This window comes from Azolla caroliniana, unplaced genomic scaffold (genome assembly GCF_043228905.1).
Source record: "Azolla caroliniana isolate FFs.n. ecotype wild unplaced genomic scaffold, voAzoCaro1.0.p SCAF_8, whole genome shotgun sequence".
Lineage (NCBI taxonomy): Eukaryota > Viridiplantae > Streptophyta > Polypodiopsida > Salviniales > Salviniaceae > Azolla > Azolla caroliniana.
Window position 1 is genome coordinate 18,928,134 of NW_028230443.1, and position 25,749 is coordinate 18,953,882.

At 38.0% G+C, this 25,749-nt stretch overlaps 4 protein-coding genes across 6 annotated transcripts; 1 reads left to right on the plus strand and 3 right to left on the minus strand.

Annotated features, from left to right (window-relative positions):
• Positions 1–2,531: 2,531 nt before the first annotated feature.
• LOC147861247 (uncharacterized) lies at positions 2,532–5,949 on the minus strand. The gene is made up of 5 exons (XM_087324045.1): positions 5,819–5,949; positions 4,413–4,649; positions 3,616–3,830; positions 3,102–3,140; positions 2,532–2,875 (listed from the first exon to the last, which is right to left on the minus strand). Exons 1-5 carry the CDS (start codon positions 5,886–5,888, stop codon positions 2,807–2,809), a joined length of 630 nt encoding a protein of 209 aa, XP_087180171.1. The 5' UTR covers positions 5,889–5,949; the 3' UTR covers positions 2,532–2,806.
• Positions 5,950–7,867: 1,918 nt separating this feature from the next.
• LOC147861248 (uncharacterized) lies at positions 7,868–11,631 on the minus strand. Of its 2 annotated transcripts, none has more exons than XM_087323771.1 (4): positions 11,063–11,631; positions 10,333–10,483; positions 9,488–9,662; positions 7,868–9,176 (listed from the first exon to the last, which is right to left on the minus strand). In XM_087323771.1, exons 1-4 carry the CDS (start codon positions 11,496–11,498, stop codon positions 8,238–8,240), a joined length of 1,701 nt encoding a protein of 566 aa, XP_087179897.1. In that variant the 5' UTR covers positions 11,499–11,631; the 3' UTR covers positions 7,868–8,237. The 2 variants fall into 2 exon arrangements, with proteins under 2 accessions (XP_087179897.1, XP_087179896.1); XM_087323770.1 differs by having other exon boundaries at positions 11,045–11,498.
• A 1,853-nt stretch (positions 11,632–13,484) lies between these two features.
• On the minus strand, positions 13,485–17,077 carry LOC147861249 (uncharacterized). The gene is made up of 3 exons (XM_087323241.1): positions 15,103–17,077; positions 14,339–14,459; positions 13,485–13,953 (listed from the first exon to the last, which is right to left on the minus strand). The coding sequence occupies exons 1-3, from the start codon at positions 17,042–17,044 to the stop codon at positions 13,812–13,814; spliced, it is 2,205 nt and encodes a 734-aa protein (XP_087179367.1). The 5' UTR covers positions 17,045–17,077; the 3' UTR covers positions 13,485–13,811.
• A 1,364-nt stretch (positions 17,078–18,441) lies between these two features.
• Positions 18,442–24,227, plus strand: MED21 (mediator 21). Of its 2 annotated transcripts, none has more exons than XM_087323202.1 (6): positions 18,442–18,554; positions 21,679–21,791; positions 22,864–23,069; positions 23,535–23,612; positions 23,724–23,775; positions 23,871–24,227. In XM_087323202.1, the coding sequence occupies exons 3-6, from the start codon at positions 22,869–22,871 to the stop codon at positions 23,945–23,947; spliced, it is 408 nt and encodes a 135-aa protein (XP_087179328.1). In that variant the 5' UTR covers positions 18,442–18,554; positions 21,679–21,791; positions 22,864–22,868; the 3' UTR covers positions 23,948–24,227. The 2 variants fall into 2 exon arrangements, with proteins under 2 accessions (XP_087179328.1, XP_087179330.1); XM_087323204.1 differs by lacking the exon at positions 18,442–18,554 and adding an exon at positions 19,392–19,547.
• Positions 24,228–25,749: the final 1,522 nt, after the last annotated feature.

Genomic DNA, 25,749 nt, shown 5'->3' on the forward strand with positions numbered 1-25,749 from the left:
ATACGTAATTGAGGCATATAACCTCTACGCACATGAAACATCCAAAAATAAGGGTTGATCGTAATACGCAATTGAGGTAGTAACCTCTTACACATACGGCACCAAACACATATCATTTACTTAGAAATTGAGGTATTGACCTCATGCATACATAACATATGTATGTGAACGTAATACGCAATTGAAGTATTAACCTCGTACGCATACAACACGAATCACACATCAAATATATGTGAAATTAGGTATTGATCTCATACACATATGAATACGTTTTATACAACCAATCTGTTACCACTACAACATCATTGAATCAATAAAGAAAAAACATATTGACTATACATGATTAGATTGGGAGAAGAAAGAATAGAAAAAAAAACAAGAAAGAGTTACCAAAGTTCCTTTGTTGATCGTTATCTGGATCAAGGTCGACCGCACATCGATCGATCACCATCCATCAAGAAGACAACAAAAACTAACAAAAGAAACATTAGAAACATAAGCTCTGATACCAATTGTTAGAGTGATGATCTAATGTGAGCATATGATGGGATATAATATATATGAAATAAGAAAGGAGAGAGAAAAAGAAGGGTGTTGATCCACCCGAGCAAAGGGATCGAGACGGACCCGAGCCTCGATCGGCGTCCCATACCACCGTCATGGCGTCGAGTCATACTTGGTGATGGCATGTATACATGACCATATACATGATTAGATGGGAGAATAAAAAATACAAAAAAAAACAAGAAAGAGTTACCGAAGTTCTTTTGTCGATCGCTATTTGGATCAAGGTCGACCGCACGTCGATCGATCACCATCCATCAAGAAGACAAAAACAAACAAAGGAAACATTAGAAACATAAGCTCAGATACCAATTGTTAGAGTTATGATCTAAAGTAAGCATATGATAAGGATAAAAGATAGATAGATAGAAAGGAGAGAGACTCAAAGGGTGTCGATCCACCCAACCACCCCCAATCGAAGGGATCAAGATGGACTCGAGCCTCGATCGGCGTCCCATACCACCGTCGTGGCGTCGAGTCATACCTAGTGCTGGCGCGCTCGCTACAAGAGTTGGCCCACCACGAAACAGAGTCTCGACGTAGTCAAGAGATGATGAAATAAGGGTAGTTAGGCCTCATATTTATAGTGAGACCCAAGGCCCCCAGGCAAGTTCACACTTGGCCTAATGGGTTGTCTCAATCCCAAGGATTAAAAGTAATCCTCCCCTTCTTTACACTCTTGTTTAACCCTCACACTTATCCTCATGTATAGAATACTACGATAAATTCTCACCACGGGATATTATATGGTCATGCCCGTAACAATCTTTGCACACCAACCTCATGGAAGAAAAACTAAGTAAAAAAACAAACTTTTAGTAAGGATACCGAAAGATGTTACATCTTTGCCATTGTTGCTAAAGATTAAAACCACCGCTTGAAGCTTTTGGTAAGCTCCCACGACTATTGCATAGAAAAACCAGTGTTACCTTTCTTTGATTTTGTTGTTCTTTTTTTTTACTTTTCATCATAATTTACATCGGTAAATCATCATTAGTGAAGCGTAGTGTTCATTTTGATTTTTTTCCTTTCTAAGAGTTATAGCAAAATCTTGACATGTTTTTTGATGTCATGTAAAAGGGGTCAAGGTTCTCTAGTTCTTCCTCCCAATCTACCTCCCTATCTCCTAAGGCTTGTACGTTACAAGAACAAGCGATCATTGGAATAGAATGCATTTGCCTTTTGCTCTTTTTCTTGGACTTCACTAGATGGATTGACTCCTAGGATGCTTTCACTATATTTACGAAGTGATACTCAATAATGTGTCCTCTGCAATGTAAGTAGTTTAGACCTCTTATACTTTATTTTGATCCAACGCAATGGAAGTTTGGGTAGTGTTAGATCCAAAGTAGTTTCGTTGTCTAGGTGTTCTAATTCCTATCTATTGGGGGTTCCTTTAAGCTGACCTTATTGAAGAGAAGTATTGATCATACAATGCTCAAAGTAAAGCTAACAAATAGTACAATAATAATTACCTAATGATGCATGTTCATGAAAAAACCAATGCATTCATTCAACTAGCAATGGGCCCGATTTCGGCTCAAACCGAACCGAACCATTAAGCCATGGTTTAAAGGTTTATAAGTTCCAAAATAATTAAATAGTTTGGTTTGGTTTTAATTATTATTAAACGGTTTGATTTTAGTTTGGTTTGGTTTGATTTTAGTTTGGTTTGGTTTGGCTCCTTATTTTTCACATACAAGGCTACATATTCCACATAATGATATGGATATACTATTGCAACACAAAAGTCTTGGGTCAATTGAGATTAATCAAAAACCTTGACACATTAAAATTTAGAACAATGAAGTCCCACAAAGTTAGATCAAACATAAAACTCTTTATCATAGATTAGAATGCCTTAAATTTGCTACAGATTTCAATGTCGGTAGATTTGATCCTATCTTTTATATAACACTCTCAGTAACATCTTGGGCATTATGTGGCACCAAAAGACCAATTACGCATTGTGTAACGAAATAAAGGTTTTCATGATATTACATAGCAATTACATTCTTTTCAATATTTCATGCCATCTTAATGAAATATGGCAAAGAATGATATTTTACATGAATAGTGTTTAAATGTTATGCATTATTTTGCAAAGATGAAGCTTTCCATATGGCTTACAAATTACAAATTTCATGTTATGCTTTTATATGTAAGAGACGTTATAGTGTGATTTCTCAAATAGCAATGTTCTGTATATGTTTTGTTTTTTGAATACATAATCAGGTGTTGATTATTGTGCCGCCCCATTGTTTTCTGCCTTGACCATCGGCTTTTTGCATTTTTGAATCTCTAGAGTCACCTACAGTTTCAAAATATGTGCATGCATAAATAAAAAACATGCAATATCACATGGTTGTTTTTTTGCCAAATAACCAAGCTTCAATACTACATTTACGTATTATACACAATGCAAGATTAGGGGTTTTAAAGGCCTTCATGTGAAGGTATAGGTCTCCAAGACAACAATGATGAATGTTCAAGACTAAGATGATAAAATGTGTGATGAATTTTGAATTTTTATTTACCTTCATATGCGCAGGATGGGTTCCAATGGCAGCCATAACCTGCAAGTGCAGGTAGCAATGGTTTGCATCAAAAAACTCCAAAGCAACAAGTTGTGTATAATATGTATAATATGCGCTCGCACTACAAGTACTATGTCTTGGGTTCAAAACCCAATTATCTCACCTCTCAATTACATACTTCATATATATCTCTTTTAATTCACTAGATGCCATTGTGGAATGTAGGGGTTGAACCCATGACCTCCTGGTCTCCATTGGGCAACCTTACCAACTGAGCTATATCCATCTATCTCTCTCTCTCTCTCTCTCTCTCTCTCTCTCTCTCTCTAAGTCCCTGGGTTCAAAGTTCAACTCTAGAATATAGGGGTTGAGCGCACTACCTCCTGAACTCTCTCTCTCTCTCTCTCTAAAATACAAAATTTGACATCTGTTTTGGACCATATTTATGTATAGTCTATATGCATTGCATTCATACATGCACAAAACACACATATTATGAAAAGAAATAGCTCACCGTATCGAATTTTTCACCAAATACACCCAATCGCACGATTTGCATTCCTTTACGAACTTTTACTCCTTGATAGATCTCTTCCGTCCCATACACAATTGCACTTGTTGCAATCAATTGATCACCAACATCCACCAAACCCGATTTGTCAGCATTCCCATCTTTTACAACTTCAGCCACAAAAATGTTCCCTACCTTGTCTTCCTCCAGAATAATACCTGCATTGCAGACAGAAATGCTTAAAAACTTTTGAGGTAGTTTGAACAAATTTTCCCACGTAAAATATTAGAAATAAAGATACTAAAACAACCCTAGCTTGTTTTGGATTAGACAAATAGGAAACCACTAAGCTTTCAAACAGTTACAGAAATACCAGTCTAGCATAACAAATTTTTTGAGCCAGAATGCATGATTCTCCACATAATTTTTTGAAGCAAAAACATCATAATACCCTAACTTGTTTTTGGACTATTTAATTGGATATACCTAAGTTCTCAAAAATCGCTGTAAGACTTCTCTGAAGCATCAACTTTTGTACTACCACAGGAGAGGTATTTTGTTAGTTATTTTAAATGAATGTGAAAGGTAATATTGTAGATACACAAAATCAAGTTTCAGCTAAAAAAAAATTCTTGACCCCAAAATATGATTTAAGGCATGATTTGCAAAATCACGTCACTAGAGAATCATGTGATATCACTAATGAAAACTTTAATAAAGAAAAATAAATAAATAATAGAAGCATTATATAGGAATGCCAAGATTTGCAATGAGAAAATAATGGAAAATATCTAACTCACCAAGTGGTTTCTTCAATTCAACTTTCAGCCTTGAGCAACCAGGAGGCGGGAAAGAATCCAAATTTGGTTCTTTGTCTTTGAAAGGTGTCACTTCTCCAGAATCCATTGATGCACATAAAGCTTTATGATGATGCATCATCCCTCTATTACATAATGGCCCAAAAATACGTGCACAATAAAATGCATCAATACGTCTATCCTTTCGGAAATTTGTCCCCTTCGAAGTATGGATCGATCCTGAGTTCAATCGCAAAATAAGTTACTTCAGCCACAAACATCCAAATCCCAATATATATATACAAAGCAAACGTCTTTATTCCTAAAACAAATCAAATCAATAAAATCTTACAAATACATCTCAATTTGCTAATCCTCAGAACAAAACTAATTTGTCTGAGAATTGAAATATTTGTTACAATCTCAACGATTATACCCAAAACAGATGTACTATGTCATCATGTCAGTTGATTTTTGAAAATGTGTTGAATAGACTTTGCTCTTAGGTATAAATAAATTTCACGTCTCTTAATTAACGAGTGTTAAATATAATTACATCCTAGTTGGTCCAATCTCCTAATAAAATCACTTGTTCTTCTCTTGATTTTAATGGATCTCTTCCAGCACGATATTTACTGAAGCCAAAAGAAATATTTTCATCTTCATGGGCGAAAATTTCTCTACCTCAATATATAAAAAAAATTCCACGTGAGGCAGAAATGATGGTTTTCCTACCGTCTCTTATAAAATCATCCAGAAACACTTTTTCGACATAGCCACAAAGGTTGGTCCTCGGCTCTCTCTCTCTCTCTCTCTCTCTCTGGATGTTGCAGGGGTGAAATATACTGCAGGATCAAAGTTCATGGAATTGAGAAAAACCCAAGTTCAATCCTCGTCATGGGCTCAGTCCCATCCCTTAGATCAAATTCAGTCCCCGGTACAGGTTCAAATCACAATGTTTGCACACTTCTTTTGTTACACCACATATCACTTCTCTCAATCTACAAGCCATACCCATGTTATCCAATTGGTGCATCAAACTAATAACAAGCAAAAACTTTTCGGTAGATGCATTCTTCGGTAATATCATCATGACTCTTGAAGCCATGGGCAGTGGCTATACCAAACCTCAGGGGTCTCCAAACAGATGGCAGGAACCATCTGAATTATGGTTCATCAACATTCTCTCTTTTTCCTGTATTAGGGTTATATCCCAGTACAAATCTCACTCTATAAAACTGCTTCACTAGCTGATCCTGTGGAATGGACTCGCGGGCTTCTGGTCTTCACGTCAGACAACGTTGCCGACTAAGCCAAAACCCTCCAGGCAGTTGTAGCTCAGTTAGATCTCTCTCTCTCTCTCTCTCTCTCTCTCTCTCTCTCTCTCTCTCTCTCTCTCATATACACACCTGAAGAGCTCTGTCTTTCTTGTCGAAGAGGTAGCGGCGGTGGTAGGGGTTGCAGTAGCAGAGCTTCCATAGCCTCATGAGGGGTTCTCAGGACACCATAGGATAAAGAAAAAGCAAGCTCCTGCTTAGCTTCTTGGAATTCATCTCCACCCATCCATTCGATCCTCGCCACATGTGGATGATCATGTCAAAATCCGTTTCTGTTTTGCTTTTTTTGCTTTTTTTGCTTTTTGTTCTCTGCTTTTTGCTTTTTGTTCTCTGCTCTTTTGCTCTTTGATTTTGCTTTCTGCTTTCTGCTTTTTGCTTTTTGCTTTTTGCTTTTTGCTTTTTGCTCTTTGCTCTTTGCTCTTTCTTGCTTTTATCTTTTAGCTTTTTACTTCTGCCTCTTTGCCCTTTGCTCTATGTTCTTTTTTTTGCTATTTGCTCTTTGCCCTTTCTTGCTTTTATCTTTTTGCTCTTTGCTTTAGGTCTTATTTGCTTTTTGTCCCAATCCACCGAGACCTGAGGTAGACCATGACTTGTTGATCAACTAGGGACTCAGATCCCAACCAAGAAATGTGTCGTTACTGTGCTAACTGGGAAGTAAAAACATTTAGTAGCTCAACAAACCCTTTCATATGCGTTCGATTAAATACATGTGTGTTCTTTGTCAAATCCTTACTTTTATATAAATCGCCAAAGTGTTCCGACAAATATGCATGGTTCTTCTCTTTCAGAATTGTTGTCCTAATTGCTTCAATGCTTTTGAATAATAGCAAGTGAAACGCCTAGATAGTAATAAAATGGGCAAGAAAGTGTCTCCAAATCTTCACCTTTTATGTTCAACTAGACTAATAACAAATTATTAGTAATTTGTAGCAATTGAAGTCAGATTTCTCTAACTATTCTGGTCAAAACTTCCAGGGGACCTCGTCACTTTTCACATTCTTCTTCAATAAGTTGATCATGTTATTCTCTTAGGGATTTTCTTCTTCATAGCTTAAGCTTGATATTCCTAGCGCTTCGATATTTGAAATATATTAATACTTTCTGCAACACAAACAAGCCAATGTGTTGGTCAAAAAAGACTACTGGGAGTAAGAGTTGAAAGTGACTACTACCCAACCAGATGATCTATCCTCTTCTCTTTCCCAAGTCCTCGATACAATAACAAAGCCTTTGCATACACATCGAGACTTCAAGGTTTTGATGCTATATCCATAACATTAGAAATAAGTTGGTAAGTGCATGCACACAATGAGATGCACATGGGAAGAAGCTACGAGCATCTCTCGAATCATATGTATATTTAACCGTTTCAATGAATTTGTTTCCTACGTTATTTATGTCTAAACCATTTCATATATATATATATATATGGGCTAACATTTATAATAATACTAATAAACACATTCAATTCAATGTACAACAAATCTAGGTATGACGATTAAAGGTTCCAAATACTTAAAAAGTATACTCACTAACTACGACAATTTAAAACGAATTTCAAGCATAAAACAACATACATTCATGCAAGCTACTTGAACACAGTTTCATGTAATGGACATTTTCAAGTGCATAGAAGCATAGATTGTAGTAACGATTGAACAAGAAAAAATATTCGAGTGCTTGCAAGAGATTTAGCTACTTTTTATTAGGGGTACAAAATTTACTTTGCAATAGATATCTACTAAGATTAACTTGATATATCTGGAAATCGAATTAGGCATCAATAGAACAGATTGCATAGTAGAAGTATTAAAATACATCTTATACAGGTACATTTTTGGAAGTATGTACTCAGATTGTCATTAGGAACCACAACTCCCGTGGTTTTGCTGTCTTTGTAGGTTGTCCCTTACTTCATGCATGGTTTTCGTCCAATCGTGATTGGAATAGCATCACAAAATCAGGCATCGTTCCATCTCGTTCTGAGCATAAATGGAGCACAGAACTTCAAAATCAAAACACGATCAAAGACCCAAGTAAACCCAAGGAGATGCCTCCAAGAATCGGATAGCATATACAAATTTTAAAATAAAGTAAAAATGCAAGTTAAATAACTCAGACTGTGTGCAATGGGATTTCATATACACATCGATATTTAAGGAATTTTACAAAGATAAGAAGCTTCAATGTTGCTGAAGACCGAGAAGTAGCCCAAGAAAACACATGATACAAATGGCATAATCCTCAGGCACCATACATTTGAAGTAAAGGGGAGAGTAGATCCTGGTTATTGCATTCAAATATATAGTCATGAGTTCAACTCCCAGTACTCGCACTGCCAAATAGCAATCGATGTCCCCCATAAAGAGAAATTAAGGATGATACATCTAAAAGTATTCATTTCAATCTCTCGGTTATAATGAACAATAAATAGCAATCCATCTCTCCATAAAGCGAAAAAATAAAGCACACATTTCTCAACTATTTGTTTTCATCTCTCAGTTGAGCGATCGGCTTGGCCAAAATACTCACCAGCAACAGTGATGAGTATATTGAGCATGTGCAATTCCTCATCATCCAATTTCTTCTCCATTCTCAGCTTTGCGCAGATACGCAATAGCTCACGAAATGCTGCGGATGTCTGATCATCAAGAGGAGTGTCAACCACAGCTGAAAGAGCAAAAAGCCATACTGCATTTCCGTAAGACAGGTTTCCACTTTCTTTTAGCCATGACACATGATACCGAAATAGAGTTGCTCTTGAAACTTCATCCAATCTCAACACCATCTTAAGAAGAGGTGCGCTCGAAACTACTCGAGAGACGCTATCGTTGTTAGCTTCTGGGATCTCATCTTCATCTACAGAAGAGCTGCTTACTCTAAAGACATCATCATCATTAGTTTTCAGGGTCTCATCTTCATCTATAGAGGAACTTCCTCTAAAGACATCATTATCATTAGCTTTCAGGATCTCTTCTTCATCTATAGAGGAGCTTCCTCTAAAGATATCATTATCATTAGCTTTCAGGATTTCTTCTTCATCTATAGAGGAGCTTGCTCTGAAGACATCATCATCATTAGCTTTCAGGATCTCATCTTCAAGAATAGATGTGATTTCTCCATCTTCATGCTTCTCAAAGGACAAAATGTGCCCTCCATCATGCTTCCCAAGCGAGGAATTGTTTCCTTCTTTGTACTGCTGCTCGGCTGAGGGATCATTTCCTTCCTCCTGCTTCTGAAAAGAGGAGTTTCCTTCATCTTCATGCTTCTCAACAGACGAGCTTTCTCCTTCTTCTTGCTTCTCACGGGCTTTCTTATTACTACTTTTGCCAAGACACACACTTCTCCAACAAGCTTTGTCTTGAATCGGTGGCAGTTCCTTCAAAGTATCTCCTCCCAACATTGAAGCATAAGATGCATTGGCTAACCCCTGATACATAAACCATCAATAACTGTCAGTTCAAAACATAGCCTTAACGCCCTCTCTTATTTCTAAGAAATGCATACATATGTTCCAGGGAAGACGTGGCTGCGTATAGACCTAAAATATCACATCAGAATCACAGGAATGGAAGTAAAAGAATCTAAAATAGAAATATTGCGGGTCAATCCACGAAAATAGGATCTGTTATAAAGCATCTTGTTGCCATAAAATGAATATGTATATTCCATTCAGAAGTGGCTTCATACAGAATTAAAATGCCATGTCAAATTCACAACAGAAGTATTTTACAAACTTACTGTTCGTAGGTCTGAAAAGTCCTTCAGAAACTCTTGAACCCAATCCTTGGAAGGTAAAATGTCCAATGGGCATACAGGAATAGGCTGAATTTCAGGCATATAATTAGTCTGCTTAGAGAGCTTTTTCTCACCGATCCTAGCAACCTTCACCTTTGGGCAACGTGCAGTCTCCCACCTTAAAAAACAGAGATAGATTATTCAAATCATACTTTGCTAAAGAAATAATATGTGCGCGTGAAGTAGAATATAACTTCATCAATCCATCACAATAAGCTATTCAGCAATCATATGAGAAGATCATGATCACCATGCACCTATGTGGTGGCCATCAGTGAATATGTCTTTCATTTCTTATGATTAAATGGGGAACGCATTTTTAACACAACACAAAATGGTTGGTTTATATACAACAATCAGAGGGCAGGAATTATAGGATATATAGATGGTGAATACTTACTCTTCGACAGAAATTTATATGACACAGTTATAAGTTTGTGAACCAAATAAATCCTAGAAGAATAGACCACTATAAGACAACAGTATGTAGTTGGGTTATCGTAGATTTGATCTGATTCTCTTGTCAGTCAGTCAGAATTTATCATTGAGCCGCTCGATTAAAATTAATCATTAAATGCTTCTAGTGAAATGTATCCACTTTTCTCTTGCACCAAAGCTTGTACATCTATCAGGATCAACATAATATTTCTACCTTAACAGCTATGTTTTTTCCTAGAACACATTCTTTCATAGATTCCAAACATCCTTCAGCAAATTATTTATAAGTCGATCTGTTTTCCAAAACATATTATTAGTCAAACCATAATAAGATTCCTATGAACACTTACATGACCCGTCGGAGATACTCAAATCCATCTTGAGGTGGTCCTGAATCAAAATTAGGTTCACCATGAACCTGAAAAGCAAGTGGCTGAAGACTGACCTCCTCATCACTGTCGTCTTGGTCTTCAACCTCCTCCTCCTCACTCAACGCTTGACCTAAATGACAACCATTTAACTAGTTTCGAATTTTAGCTGAATATGGCTGAAAGCAAACTACTAACATACAAAAAGAAAGAAAAAAAGAAATTTGATTTTGGGCAATTGCTACAATTATGTAGCAGCTATCAATACCCCTTAACAAAGAGGAAACTATCGACAACACACTAGGCATGTTCTTTGCTCGTTCATTCAACCACAGAACCAAGCTCATTAGAATGATCTAAATACCGAATTTTGGAAACAAGATTATTGATTCATTTCAGCTATTCACTTTTCCGTTTCGTTCTACCATTTTAAAATCTCTGACCTACACATCTACAGAGAGTGCTTTATATCGATTGATTGTCCCATAGATCATATTGGTTCTTCATGGACATTATTACATCATCATCATCATCATCTCTCTCTCCCTCCCTTTCATGAAGAGAAGGCCGCAGAGAACTTCTTGTAAGGTATTTTGGGTTCCACAGACATGGTGTCCCCCTTCCCCTCCCCCCCCCCCCCATAGATGTTCATAATCAAAGCCTAAATCAACATCGTCATCAACATCAAACGCACCTCTCTCTAGCAACTTACTCGAGGGATTGATCGTCGGAAGCGGAGGCCGGTGATGCTTATTGATGTTCCTTCGAAGATTTGCAGAGACATGAATCTCATGATCGGGGAGCTGGGCCAAGCTGCAGAGCTCTTGATACAGAGGAGCTCCCATGGAATCCACCATGGCCTCCCAGCAACCATCTTCCACGGTTTCATGTTGCCACTGAAGAAGCTCCTCCCTCGCGTACCTAATGGTCTCCATCCTCACGTTCTTCTTCTTCTTCTTCTGCTTATTGATGTTCCTTCGAAGATTTGCAGAGACATGAATCTGATGATCGGGGAGCTGGGCCAAGCTGCAGAGCTCTTGATACAAAGGAGCTCCCATGGAATCCACCATGGCCTCCCAGCAACCATCTTCCACGGTTTCATGTTGCCATTGAAGAAGCTCCTCTCTCGCGTACCTAATGGTCTCCATCCTCACGTTCTTCTTCTTCTTCTTCTTCTTCTTCTTCTTCTATGAGGGTTTAGCGTTTAGGGTTTCGGGTTTAGGGTTTAGGGTTTCGGGTTTAGGGTCTCCATCGCAGCGGCAGAAACCAAACGACTTTGAGGCGTTACGAGGATTTGAACTCATGACTTCGTATTTTGTTTTCTCTTTATAGACTGAAAAAGATCCCATTAGGTCTTGGTCTTGGTTTAGTCTTGGTCGGATCTTGGTCTGGATTTGGTCTTGGTCTTGGTCTTGGACTTGGTCAGGTCTTGGTCTTGATCTTGGTCTTGATCTTGGTCTTGTATTAGACTAGTCTTGGTCTTGGTCTTGGTCTGGATTTGGTCTTAGTTTGGTCTTGGTCTTGGTCTGGGTCTTGGTCTTGGTCTTGGTCTTGTTCTTGGTCTTGATTGGGAACTATGGCCTTGGGCCTGGGTCCTTAACTTCCTCTCGATCAAGCACAATTATATGTCTACTAAGAGGAGGTTAAGGAAGGGTGCTTGTTCTCTTCAAGCCATTTTACTATTAGAAAATTGGGGGGTGAACCCCTCTTGCCTATTCATGCACGAGGATCATATCACAATGCAAGCTACCATAATTATGAGCTTGGTCATTAAGTGAATTATATTAATAATTGCTTGGTCATTAATTATCTCTATCCCTTTTATTGTGTTTGGGCAAAATTAACACTCGATACTAATTATAGGAAACAACAGAAACAAACTATTTTAAGGTGCCCTCGAGTGCAAGGCAAAAGGCAAATATGAGACACCGTTGGGATCTTATACCATTGCATATGTTCACCGTGTTATAATATCAATGAGATGTCAAAATGAAGGGACTAGGAAGTCAATTCCCTTTATATAGCTAAACTTCTTAGGCTCTGTGACCACCATCCTCACGTGTAAATAGTCATTGTAGGTTTGTCCCAAGTCTTGAGATAACCAAATTCCCATGTATCCTACCCTTAAACCATTAAAGTTAGCTTTTTGAATCGCCACCTAAGGTTAAGTGTACCCTGTTGCTAAACAATTTTTGTTTTTTTAAGAAGGTGTTATGGACATAGCTTTAGGACCGAATGGGAAGGCTAATTTATCATAAATAAACAAGGAAGGATAATTATCCTAGGATTTGAGGCAACCTAGCATGGTTAGCAACATGTACACACCTACATGGCAGTCAAGGGACCTTATGCTTTCAGATATAAACATGGGACTAGCTACATCATTTTATCATCTGCTTAGGGAGACTTTGAGGCTTTGGTGGTTTTGCGAAGCTCTTCTATCAAGATGCCTATCATTGAATCTACGCCAAGGTAAATCTCTAGACCATACATGGTGGTGTGGGATGCCACCAAAGTTTAGGGATAGCCTCAAATCATTTGCCTAGGGGTGGTCAGGAGGAAAGACGTTCTCGCTTATTTATTCTTTATTTTCAATAATAGCATTAGTTTGATCTAAGCACAACACAAGGAGTTTTTAATACAATACTTTTGAAATTTGGCTTATTTCTCATATATGATTTATCAAATTTAAGCAATCAAGGAGTTTTTATTTTGGGTCGTATAGTTGGTGAGAAGGCCAAACTTTTAATCTAGAAGTTCATACATAGTTTCTCACGCTTTGAAGTATCACTGTAAATCTTATCACACATGACATGATTGATTTTTGCAACAAACATTTAGTAAGCCTTGAGGGTCATTCTCATGAATGGAATTGAAATCAATAGTATCATCAAACTTGGTGCTATGAAACTAATAATGGAATAGCTACGGAAAATGAGTTTATGTTTCGAATAGATAGCAATAATCTACATATACATATATATATATATATATCCACATTACACAAAGAAAAATTGTTCGAGCTTTGTAAAAGTTCATAAGATTTTCACTTGTTTCAAACCAAGCACAAAGCTATGTCACCTTCAGAATTAAAAAATTAAAAAATAAGCTAATTAAAAAATTAACCACTTGAAAGTAATGATAATTTTGTTCTCTTGGATCCTTAAGGGTATAATGTTCAATTTTTTGCTCTCATGAACTATAGAGGTAGATAAGATCGAACTATGGCCTAGTGCTTTAAAGACGATTTCATGGCCAATCGATTAACATTATTGGGTGCAAGAACTCCCGTCCAAATATCTACTTTCCTTGAAAATAACCTTTAAAATGTGTCATTATATGTGCGCATCTAGATCGTTGAAATTTCTATAATCTTCTCACTATTACAAGTAGTCAAAAACATTTGGAAAACTCTTTCACAAACATATTCATCAATCCAATCCAATTGGGATATGTTGTAGTTATCTTGTTCCAATCGCACAAGAGTCGGTGTGAAGGGCAGAGAAGACGTGATGAAAACTTGGTACCCCTTTCCTTTTGCCTCCTCTATCGTTGGAAACCAAGAACGAATCTTTCTTCCATACCTTCTGCATCTCAGCGAATCTGCATATCATCTCAACTTTGAGGCAAAGATTCAAACTAAATGTATCAAACACACACATGTGTATACTAATGTACATTTGCATGTAAAGCTATGTGTATTGTGAATGTGTAGGCCACAAATTGTGCGTTTATATGCAACATACACTCTCCCCCACATTAGTTATAACTATCACACTTCATTGATGTCAATAACTACTAGAGGGTTCTTTGCAATAATGTGTGTAGGTGCATATGTGCAAATGATGTAAGTGGACGTGGATCAACATGGGTAGAAGCATATGGGTATGGGTATGGTTGGGTCACCACCCTCACCTTGTAAATATGCCTTTCACGTGTAAAATCATTAGTTATTGATAACAACATTCAATGTCGTTAAAATGCTCACCTCTCGACACGATCGATCTTCCCACCTCTTTTCATTTGCCGTTGACCGTTTGGCCGATGTTTCCTTGACAAAGGTGAGCCAATTGATGGTTTTGGCGAGATTACGTTGATCCTCACGTCTCCTGTGACAAAAAAAACATTTGAAGAGGAATGTGGAGTAATCCCAATGCACTATACCTACAATGATATATATATACACATACATACATACATACATCTAATGTTGACACATGCATACATACATACATACATACATATATATATACACACACACACACATACATACATACATCTAATGCTGACACATACATGCATGCATGCATGCATAACATACACACATGCATAAACAACCAAGGAGTAATCCCAATGCACTATACCTACAATGATATATATATACACATACATACATACATACATCTAAACACACACACACACACATACATGCATACATCTAATGCTGACACATGCATACATACATACATACATACATACATACATACATATACATACATACATACATACATACATATATATATATATACACACACACACACACACACACACATACATACATACATACATCTAATGCTGGCTGGCACATAAATGCATAACATACATAGATGATTACATCTAATGCTGACACATGCATGCATGCATACATAACATACACACATGCATAAACAACCAACGAGGCTGTTCCATGCTGATGGATTGCTCGAATTAGGGATGGCCAAGACAGGGGAGCCACAAATGTGAGAGGCTTACTTGAATTCTGGTAGCTCCCTGAGCTTGATTTGCTGCACACAGATGGATCGAAGTCACAAAATCCCTCAGATGAATGAGGGGTATTGTCAATCGTGCTCGTTTCAATATGAGAATCAGCTTCTTCAACCTCATCGCGTCCTTTGATAGTGATCGGATCCATTCCATCCTTCATGTCTACTCTAACCTTTTCTATGCTTATTCCATGCCCAATCCCTCGATGAGAAGCCAACATTTTGCAATCGATTGCAGATGAATCAGGAAAACCTGTAATGCTATGGTGAGGATCTGGAGTAACCATTTGTCGGTGTGATGTAGGGGTCAGGTTATCAGGGTTTTGAAAGCATTGGATCTGTGTGGATGATGCAGAAAGTATAACACTATTTGATCTTTCCTGGGGGGATATGGCCTCCATCTGACATTCATCAATACATGATCCTGTACTGTTTTCAGCCTTTCGGCATTCATCAATACCTGCTGCTGTACTGTTTTCACATCTGTCACTCTCCCTAACACACACAGCGGTCTCTTCTGACACCTCAGAATTGATCTCATAGACAGTAGTTGACTCTGATATGAAAGAAGTCATCTCTGTGGATGCAGAAGAAGAAGATGATGACGATGACGATAATGAAGAAGAAGAAGAAGAAGAAGAAGAAGAAGAAAGAGATCCTTCTACTGGTTTCGACATGGCCATTGATGTGCAGGAATTCATATGAACAGTTGGTTGTGCAGACATGGCTTCAAGCTTCTCACCTTCGGGCATGTTTGAATCTTTCATGGTTTCAAGCAACCATGGTTTCTTCCCAAGGCTCAAAGCTAACTCCTCAAGTTTTTTACCACAATCTTCGACTTCCCCTGTCAAGTTACCGCATTCGGCTTCTTTCTTCCTGCTCTTCATATTAACAAATTTCTCCTTATTACTGCTCTTGGACATCAAAGTATCAGATTTTGCTTCCTTATTACTGCTCTTCACGTCGACAGATTTCACCATTTTATCTGTGATGCTACCACATTTCGCTCCATTTTGGCGGCTATTCGTATCTACATATTTCTCCATCTTCTTGGTACCCAAGCTATTGCAATTTCCTTCATTTCTGCAGTTATTCGTATCTACACAATTCTCCGTTTTCTGTACCAAGCCACCACATTTCGCCTCATTCTTGCTGCTCTTCAGATCGACAGATTTCTCCATTTTCGGCGACTTCGACCTTCCAAAGCCGTATTCGTCTTTTCCTTCTCCAGTTTCATGATACATTGTCTCACCATTTCCGCTCGAATCTTTGCGACGATGCATAGGTCTAATGTATTCATCGCCTTTTCTTATCCAATGATGGTCGATGATCTTCTCTGTGTAACTGCTCTTCCGATGATGTCTCTTTGCCTTATCCTCCATTTTCATCTTCCCTGCGTATAAGTTTCTCTCCCGTTCTCTCTTTTTATCCTGGATAGTCATCTTCCCCGTGTGTACGCTTCTCTTGTGCTTTCTCATTTCTCTGTGATCTTCCTTGTTAACCCTTCTGCTGCCATCGCCAACATGTCGGTGACGGTTTGCTTTGTACAGGCAACGCTCAGACTGGTCCTCTACACGAACGTTGCGACCATTAAACCCTAGAATTTCCTCGGTTTCCACGCCTGCAAGCCGTTTAAACATCTGTTTACATTCTCGATCAGAAAAGGCAGCGCAAGCTTGATTAAGGGTACCATGGCTGCGCCAGGAGGAATCGCTGCAAGACGAAGACGTGTCGAATTCATCAGCGGATGAGGAGGAAGAAGAAGGAGGAGGATGAGGAATGGCGAGAGGTAGGGAAGTAGAGAGTGCAGGAGGAGGAACAGGGAGGTTGAGCTGAGACAGGAAGGTGAGGATGAGATGGTCAGGAATTCCATCGTGGCCTAAGGCTCGAAGCTCTGCTCGCAGTTCAGGCAGGGTGAAGGAGAAGTCCATGGCACTGACTCTGCAGAGAAGAAGGTGGAGGCGATGGCGGCCCAAGAACAAAAATCTGCAGGGGAAGTTTTGTTCTTGATCATCGAAGCCGAATTTGCGAGACTGCGTTTTGGGAAATTCCACCAGGATACCCTTCTTCCCCTTCCGGGGTGGTTTCCGGTTTTGTCGAAATTGTAGAAATACCCCTGACATAAAACCACCGGTATTCTTTCACTTCGTCTGGGTGATTTCCGGTTTCATCGAGATTGTAAGAAATACCCCTAACGAAAAACCGGTATTTTGTCACGTCGTCTGGGGTGTTTCTGGTTTCTTCGAAAAATACCCCCTGACGAATACCATTGGTAGGTATATTCTATCACCTTATCTAGGTGCTTTCCAGTTTTCATGAAATTGTGGCAAATAATACCCTTAACAAAAACCACCGGTAGGTATACGTATTCTATCACCTCGTCTGGGTGCATTCCGGTTTTATTGAAATTGTTAGGTATATTCTGTCTCCTCGTATGGGTTGGTCCCAAAATTCATGAAATTGTGGGGAATACCCCTGTTGAAAACCACCGATCAGTATATGTTATCACCTTGTTGTCTGGTTTGGTTCCAGTTTTCATGAAATTGTGGGAAAATACCCCTGACGAAAACCACCGATTGGTATATTTTGTCACCTCGTATGGGCTGATTCCAAAATTCATGATTTTGTGGGAAATACCCTTGATGATGGCTATGTATATTTTTGTCACCCTCTCTAGGTGCTTTCTGTTTTTCATGAAATTGTGGGGAAATACCCCTAATGAAAACCATCGGTGGGTATATTCAGTCACCTCACCTGGGCCGGTTCTCGGGTTTCATGAAATTGTGGGAAATACCCCTAACAAAAACCACCAATGGTAGGTATATTCTATCATCTCGCCTTCCTTAGGGGCCCTCCTACTATTGCAGACGACGACGACGATCTTATTGGATCCACAATAATTTGAGGTCACTCAGTAAGTCTACATTGACGTTTAAGTCGGCTTTACTCGCGTGTCTCGTGCCGATAGACAGGGGGGCCACCTGTCCCTGAGCTCGGGCTACCAATATCACTTGGTCGGGTTTCCCATGTCAGGCTCTTAGCTTAGTGTCGGTGTTATAGAGAAGACTATGAAACATTCATTCTGTCCTAGGAACAGGAACGAGAACAAAGTGTCCCAGGAACAAGAACAAGAACAAAGTGTCAACATTCTGGTTACATACATTTGGGACTTTTGCCCGGCCAATGTCAGGGGGACAACCGGGTTTTCCAACCTACTGGAATCTCTTCCGGTTCATACATATTTTTTGAACCGGCTATTTATATAATTTTGTAAAAAACACAAAAATAAAAAGGTAAAAGAAAAAACTCTCTTTCCCCCTCTGTTTTCCCTCTTTGAGCGTGTCTCTGTAAAATCTGATTTCCTGCTGCTATCTGCTCCCATGATCCCATGATCCCTGCTGCTCACCGATTGCGCGACATCTCCTGCTCAACGATCTAAAGGTATGTATTTTGCCTATTTTTTCTGTTTCAAGTATATGGTTAATCTAATTAAAACTCAATCTTTTGCTAGATGTTTTTAGCTCTTTTTCCAAGTATATGGTTAACCTAATTAAACTCAATCTTTTGCTAGATGTTTTTCGCTCTTTTTCCAAGTATATGCTTAATCTAATTAAACTCAATCTTTTGCTAAAACTTGAAGCCTTGGGGCTTTGGCTGTTCCCCATGGCCACCTGAATCTAATTAAACCTTTTGATTTTGTACCCGTACAAAACGATTTGGACCAAAAATGTACCTTGCTCGGAATGCATAGCTGCTAGCTATGTGGGAGGGAAATAAAGTGAGACGAACATTACATCCAAAGAGATGTACTCCGTAGTATAATAGTTGTGGGGCCATATACATTTCGAGAGAGGTTTGAAGTTTGAACCATATTCGTCCTCATTGGAACTGAGCAAGGACATAGATGTTAACAGAACTCCACCACATATAGGGGAACTCCTTATGTGTAATAATATAACAGAAGTGAGATGTCCCACTAGTCTTTGGGGTTATCAACATGACCAAACTTGTCATATGTATCCCTTTTACAATCTCCATTTGGTCATGTTAATTTTCATTCATCAAATAAGCTATAAATGCATGTTTTGATCTTAGTGGCCAGAAGAGTCTCCTTGTGAACTCTAATACATTTCTTCTTCCATTCATCTTTCTATTACTCTTTGTAGAAAGTTCTTATTTTACATTCAAACTTCCAACCAACCTTTTTACCATTCTCATGAATAATGTTGTTCTTGAGGTTATCTAACTTTCAACCTTGTACCATTTTCTTGAATGGTCCCTTGGTTTATGTCACCTACTTTTATGCGTTTCAGAAGACTCTTAGCTTGTGTCGATGTTATAGAGGAGACCATCAAACATTCATTCTTCAACTGTTGTTGCATTGATCTTGATACCTTGGTTTGATTTGATGTCACTTTGGTATTTATGAGTAAGGTAGGCCCCTCCTCAACTAAGAAACCCCACTGAAAGAGAGACCAAGAATATGCCTCCCAAATTACCAATGCTCAATTCTCTGTAGTGTAACTACTCACAACCCAAATGGTTTTAGCCACTCAATTCGCACGAAAGTTTTGTCTTTAAGTGAGGGTTTGCTTGAGCAGAGCACTATACCTCCTGAGTAGATGGTACACTTACAAGGATTCTATTATGAGGATAATAATTCCATCGTTTCACAATGAAGAGCATAACAGCATAAAGCACTAACTTCTTGAAGGTGAAGACCCAAACAATGCACAAACTACTTTTGCTTGGGCTGAGAACATTGCTCATCATTGATATCATGGGCATGAAAGGGTGCTTGATGTGCATTCTGTTATGAGGATGATAGTTCCATCGTTTCACAATGGAGAACATAACAATGTAAAACACTAACTTCTTGAAGGTGAAGAACCAAACAATGCACAAACTACTCTTGCTTGGGCTGAGAACATTGCTCATCATTGATATCATGGGCATGAAAGGGTGCTTGATGCTTGCATGAATTGAAACATTTCCCTGACTCTTGACACTGCCTATGCCCCTAACCTAAGGCTCAATTATGCAAAAGGCCATGGCGTTATTTGTAAACCGTATGCTCTTTTCGAATTAGGCATCTTTTGAGCATGTGAGCAAGTTCAAGCTTTGGTTCGAAGTTCATGACATGAATTCAATAATTATTTGTTATGGACATAGCATTAGGTTCAAACGGGAAGGTTAATATATCATAAATATGGTTTGAGGCACCCTAGCATGTTTAGAAACACATAGGCACCTAAGTGGTGATAATTATCCTATGGTTTGAGGCAATCTAGCATGGTTAGCAACACGTAGGCACCTATGTGGTGATCAAGGGGCCTTTTGCTTAATATATAAATATTGGAGCTACCTCATTTTATCATCTCCCTGGTGAGACTCTAAAACTTTGGTGGTTTGACAAAGTTTGTGCGCCAAGGTGCTTGCATCTAATTCGTGGCAAGGTACATCTCTAGACCATAGATAGTGGTATGGGCACCCCTAGGATTTAGGGGTCATCTCAAATCCTTGGCTCCAGGATGGTTGGGAGAAACAACATCCTTATTTATTTCTTAATTCTCAACAATATCATTAAACTTTTTTATTAGCATATCCTTTCAGGCTCATGTGATCCACCATTACGCAACCTTCTGGCATGTGGAAGGTTGTGAGTTGACGAAACAGAGGGATGGCATGAATTGTGTCGGTCTTTTCACATTGTTCGCCTAGATATTCCCACATTTTGTTGGCGGTTTCTTGGTTTGAAATAAGATACATAAATGAATCTGCTACATGGAATGGGATTTTGGATTGTGCTTCAAAATCCTTATCTTGCCATGCTGGAATTTCTGAATCATTATCTGTATGCCAATAGATGTAATCTGCGCAAATAAATTTTCATCTGTATTTGCCATGGACGATAATTTGCAGCGCCAGTTAGTTTGTCAATTCGAATAGATCTAGATACTGATGTGGAGGAGGGTGTTGTAGCAGCAACAATGTCTGGGTTTTCAACTGTGGCCATGATTGGTTTTCTTTTATTTGTGAAGTAAATTTTGAGTTTATAAATTTAGTGTTTCTTATAGTGAGTAGTTTGTGATGTTGATGACTTCTTTTGTCGTCGTTTCATGTTGCTGTTCTTTTATTCTTGTTTCTGCTGCTGCTGATTTTTTGAACGTGCTGATTGTTGTTGATTTTGAATGCTCTGATTGCTGTTGATTTTTGAATGCTCTGATTGCTGTTGTTTTTTGAACACTCTGATACCATGTGATAATGAATGTTTATTAATTGCAACTGATAGAAGTGTTAATTTTATTAATGAGTATTGGGACTATTAAATAGTCAGATACAAGATAGGAAAAGTTATTTTGGGATATGAACGGTTTTTTCTGGATTCATGTGAATTAGTGCTCACAGAAATTCACCTCTGGAAGATTTGACGGACATTGTTGAGCAACATAATGGAGTTAACGTCTACAATAATTGGAGGAACATAATTTTAGGATGAGATTAATACTGGATTTTGGTCGAAATTGTAGGCATCTAAAAATGTGCATTTTCGTATGTATTACAGAGGTTTTAAACGTCTTCATCCGAAGGCTATTCGTTTATGTCTATACAATCGTGGTTCAGGAGCCTCATCAATTGAAACAACTGATAGTTTGCTCGTCAATCCCTCATTTGCAGGTAAATAATTGCACTTCCTGTTCTTTCCTTCTTGTTGCTTTCATGAACAATGTGAACTTGTTTTCCCTAAAATTAAATTTATTACAACAGTTCTAAAATGCAATGAATTTACAGCACAAAGATTTTGAATGTATTTTTAATTCTTCAAATATGAAGACGCTTGATTAGGGTCATTTACTTTTTTATGTCTGTCAATATATGTGATTCCCTAAAATCTTAGTTAGACCTATGAAACTCATGTTCAAATTAGTTTCTAGCTTCCTAAAGACATGAGTCCAAAAGTCACGAGTAAACTTGGAATCTCGATCACTAACAATATCTATTGGTAAGCCGTAAAAACCAAATAACTCGTCAACACATTAATAAGCCAATTATTGAGCATTTACCATGGTTTTCGTAGGATAGTCCCACACCACAATACCCTTGTTAAATCATAACACAAGTGGATGAATGGGATTTTGTTAGTATATTTAGCAAAACTCTACAGTGAATAGATTAACTCAAGCTCAAATAATTCTACCCAATCAAGCATAATTTCTATAAATGGTACGTGATGATTGAAAGCAAACATGTATATGAAAAATGTTTTATCCTAGCAATGGTATGAGGTCTTGCTCAATGCACATTAAGGGATCATGCATGGTGATTCTCTTGGAATGCAAAGAGGCTTTCCATTATGCTTTCTGCTTGTTGATTTGGATGAAAAAACATGTCTAGATGCGAGGTTCCCATCTTGACTACAACACAAGAAAGTGCTCTTGCACAAGTTTCATTTACCTACATATCACATGAACCTTCCTACGTCTATGGTACCTACAAGACAACACACTTATTGGAGTCTTTGATTTAATGAAAATGTTTGATTAGGTTGTTAGATTATCACATCATTCAGGAAAGGCTCATATCCATGTGTGACCAAAGTCTTTGTGTACATGCGTGTCTAGCACATTGAGGTTTCTCATTGGGCTGCACTGATTGTTGAAGAAAATTGGGGGAATTGCATACAATTTTCAATGTTTCTTAAATTTCCCTAGGTGTAAGTAACAATAATAGTGGTGAACATCTCAAGCAGGACCTATGGACATCATCTCACAGCTACAAGACCAGGTGAATAAGATTGCATACTTAATTTTCAATACGGTTGGGACACTTCAGAGAGATGCTCCTTCATCCCGCCTTTCACAACAGTATCCGGAGCCTCCCTCTTCAGAGATTAATGTGGCAGTTGCCCAACAACCGATAGCTATGGCAGAAGAGCTTCTCCAAGCTGCGAAGGAGGTACTTGAGTTTTTTGCATATTTATTTGCAGGTTTATTCAGTTTCTAAAGTTCAGAACCAAGAATAAAGCAAAGAAATAAGTCTTATGTTTAGCAAAACTAGATATTCAAAGAGATTTAAAAGTTATTAAATCACTTCAGGAGATGACAGATATGAAAAAAAAAAAAATCTACTTATTGTCTCATTTTAAAAGCAACTACTGTAGGATACTGATAATATGAACGTAGCCTTTTATCTAAGATAGATTGCAATTGTACTTGTGATATTCCTTTTACTTATTCTCTTCATCCTCGGGGTTCTGTTTATGCTGTATTTTGTAGGTCAAGAGTTCTAGTTGTGCATGTCATAAAGGTGTGCATGGATGAATGAATGCACACAGCAGTTAGATAATGCGTCATGGTATAATTGATGTGCATTAAAAGGTGAAATTATATCAAGCTTTTGTTTTAAACAATGCATGTGCAGTTTGATGCTCTGGTGGGGGCTTTACCTATCACTGAAGAAGGTGAAGAAGCACAACTCAAGCTAATTGCAAAACTGCAAGTAAGAATTGATATCTAAAATGTTTGTCACAATTCTTTTTGAACAGTTTTATTTTTAAAGATCTTCTTGCAAGTAATGTTAAATGTGATTAACTTTTGCAATTTCACCCAGGCTGAAAATGAGGAAGTCGGTGTTGAGCTGCAAAGGCAACTTGAATCTGTTGGTATGCATTGTGATAGTTTTAAATTGTGCTCGACTCATAAGTACATACTACAATGTCTTTTTTCTTACTGTATGTAATCATGATGTGGGATGCAGACTCGGAACTGCAGCAAGTGCGGGAGTTGTTTCATGCAGCAGCAGACAACTGCCTTCGCTTGAAACCACCACAATAACTAGTTGTTTATATAGTATAAATATCAAGCTTTTCTTTACCTCTACATTGTTGGAAGACATTCTCAAAGACATTCTGTACCAATTTGCTATCACTCTTTTTTTAAAGATTTTGGGGCAGTATATAGTATATTATGGTGATGGTTATAGCATTCTGTTGCAGTGTTTGATAATTGGTACTACCCAGGTGGTTGGCATATATCAGAATATCAAGAATGGTGTTCTAGGATGTCTTGTACATGAGAAACATTATCAGGCTCCATGAAACCACATTTTGCGCCAGTCTTTTTTTTATGATTATTTCATGATGCTTATTGGGATATTTGTGAGTGTCTTGTGATGGGAAATCGGACTGAGCACTCCTCTGCGGGAACTAAGATGAAATTAAAGCCATTAAGGTTAGGGGGACCCGGGCCTGAAGGATGTATGAGGGGAACTGATTGCAGCAGAAAACCATGGTGAGTGGTTGATTGTGTGAAGTGATGAGCATTGTTTTGAGCCACCTGCAGATGTTTAAGCATACTGTGTGCTCAAATTATAGTTTTGGTGGTTTTGCTTGCCTTCATTGGGGTTTCCCCCCCCACTTCATTCCACATATACAATCACTCTTTCCATGCCGTATATCTACCATGGAAATCCTCATTTTGTGCCATTGGCTTCCTAAAATGTGTATTTACTGCTCTCTTCCGCTTATAGAAATTGTAAGTTACAGACCTAAAAGACACTAAGATACAGGTTCAGTGGAAAACATTCTGATCAAGAAGGTGAACCTAGAGCAAGATGATCCTTGAAATCAAGATGTGGATATATCATATAACTATGTAATGGAAATAGAAAAATGGAAGGGAAGAACTTCAAGGATGATTTTATCAAACTCTGTGAATGGGCTCCATATCCATAAAAAAGGTTGTACCTTGAATTGACATTCTCTAAAGTTGTAGTCTTATGCCAGAAATGATCATAACAGCCAATAATGTGCTGAAGACTTCTTCAAATAATAAACTATGTGAATGACCTCAATATACGTGATGAAGATTGTACCTTGAAATGATATTCCCTAAAGTTTGAGTCAATTATACCATAAATGAATTATTTCCTGATTAATTGATGACAACTCAGTAAAGGTGTCCATTTCAAATCATTATTGTTAAGTGTATCTAATTCTGAGCATATTTTATTGCATCATTGGAGTAGGATTAAATGAGTTCTTACTAACTTCTTAGGTATGTATCTCCCACCCACCATAATATAAATTATTATTTAGCTAGAATTGTCTCATATGTCTTAAGACGTTCAATGCACGAAGTTTAATGTTGCCTTTTGGCTCTTCAAAGTGTGATGTATACTGATGTGTACCAAATATGTAACATTGGCAGATGGTATGGTGATCACTGATGATGATGATTTAATTCTATTCAGTTAACATTATCTTTCAGTTGGTGATGTAATTTTACTGTTAAAATGAAGGGTTGAATGAATAGTATCACCTCAAGATGTCATGCCCACAATGTTTGAATGAATTGTACACTCAATTCTCTTACCATTGTTCCTACATGCTGATGATCTTATGATATCATCTCATGATTCGTGATACAATAACTACTTATTACCCATCTATTTATTTGTATATATTTATTGATGTTTATAACACAAAAGGTAGAAAAAGGGTCACTTCTTGCATCACTATATATTGTATCTTCAAACTCTTTGCAGAACCTAGATGTAGTCTTGCAAACTTTTTGATCGGACAAAAAGGTCTCTTAACCTATTGTCTTGCAAGTGCATGTTCAAAGAGAGGATTTCT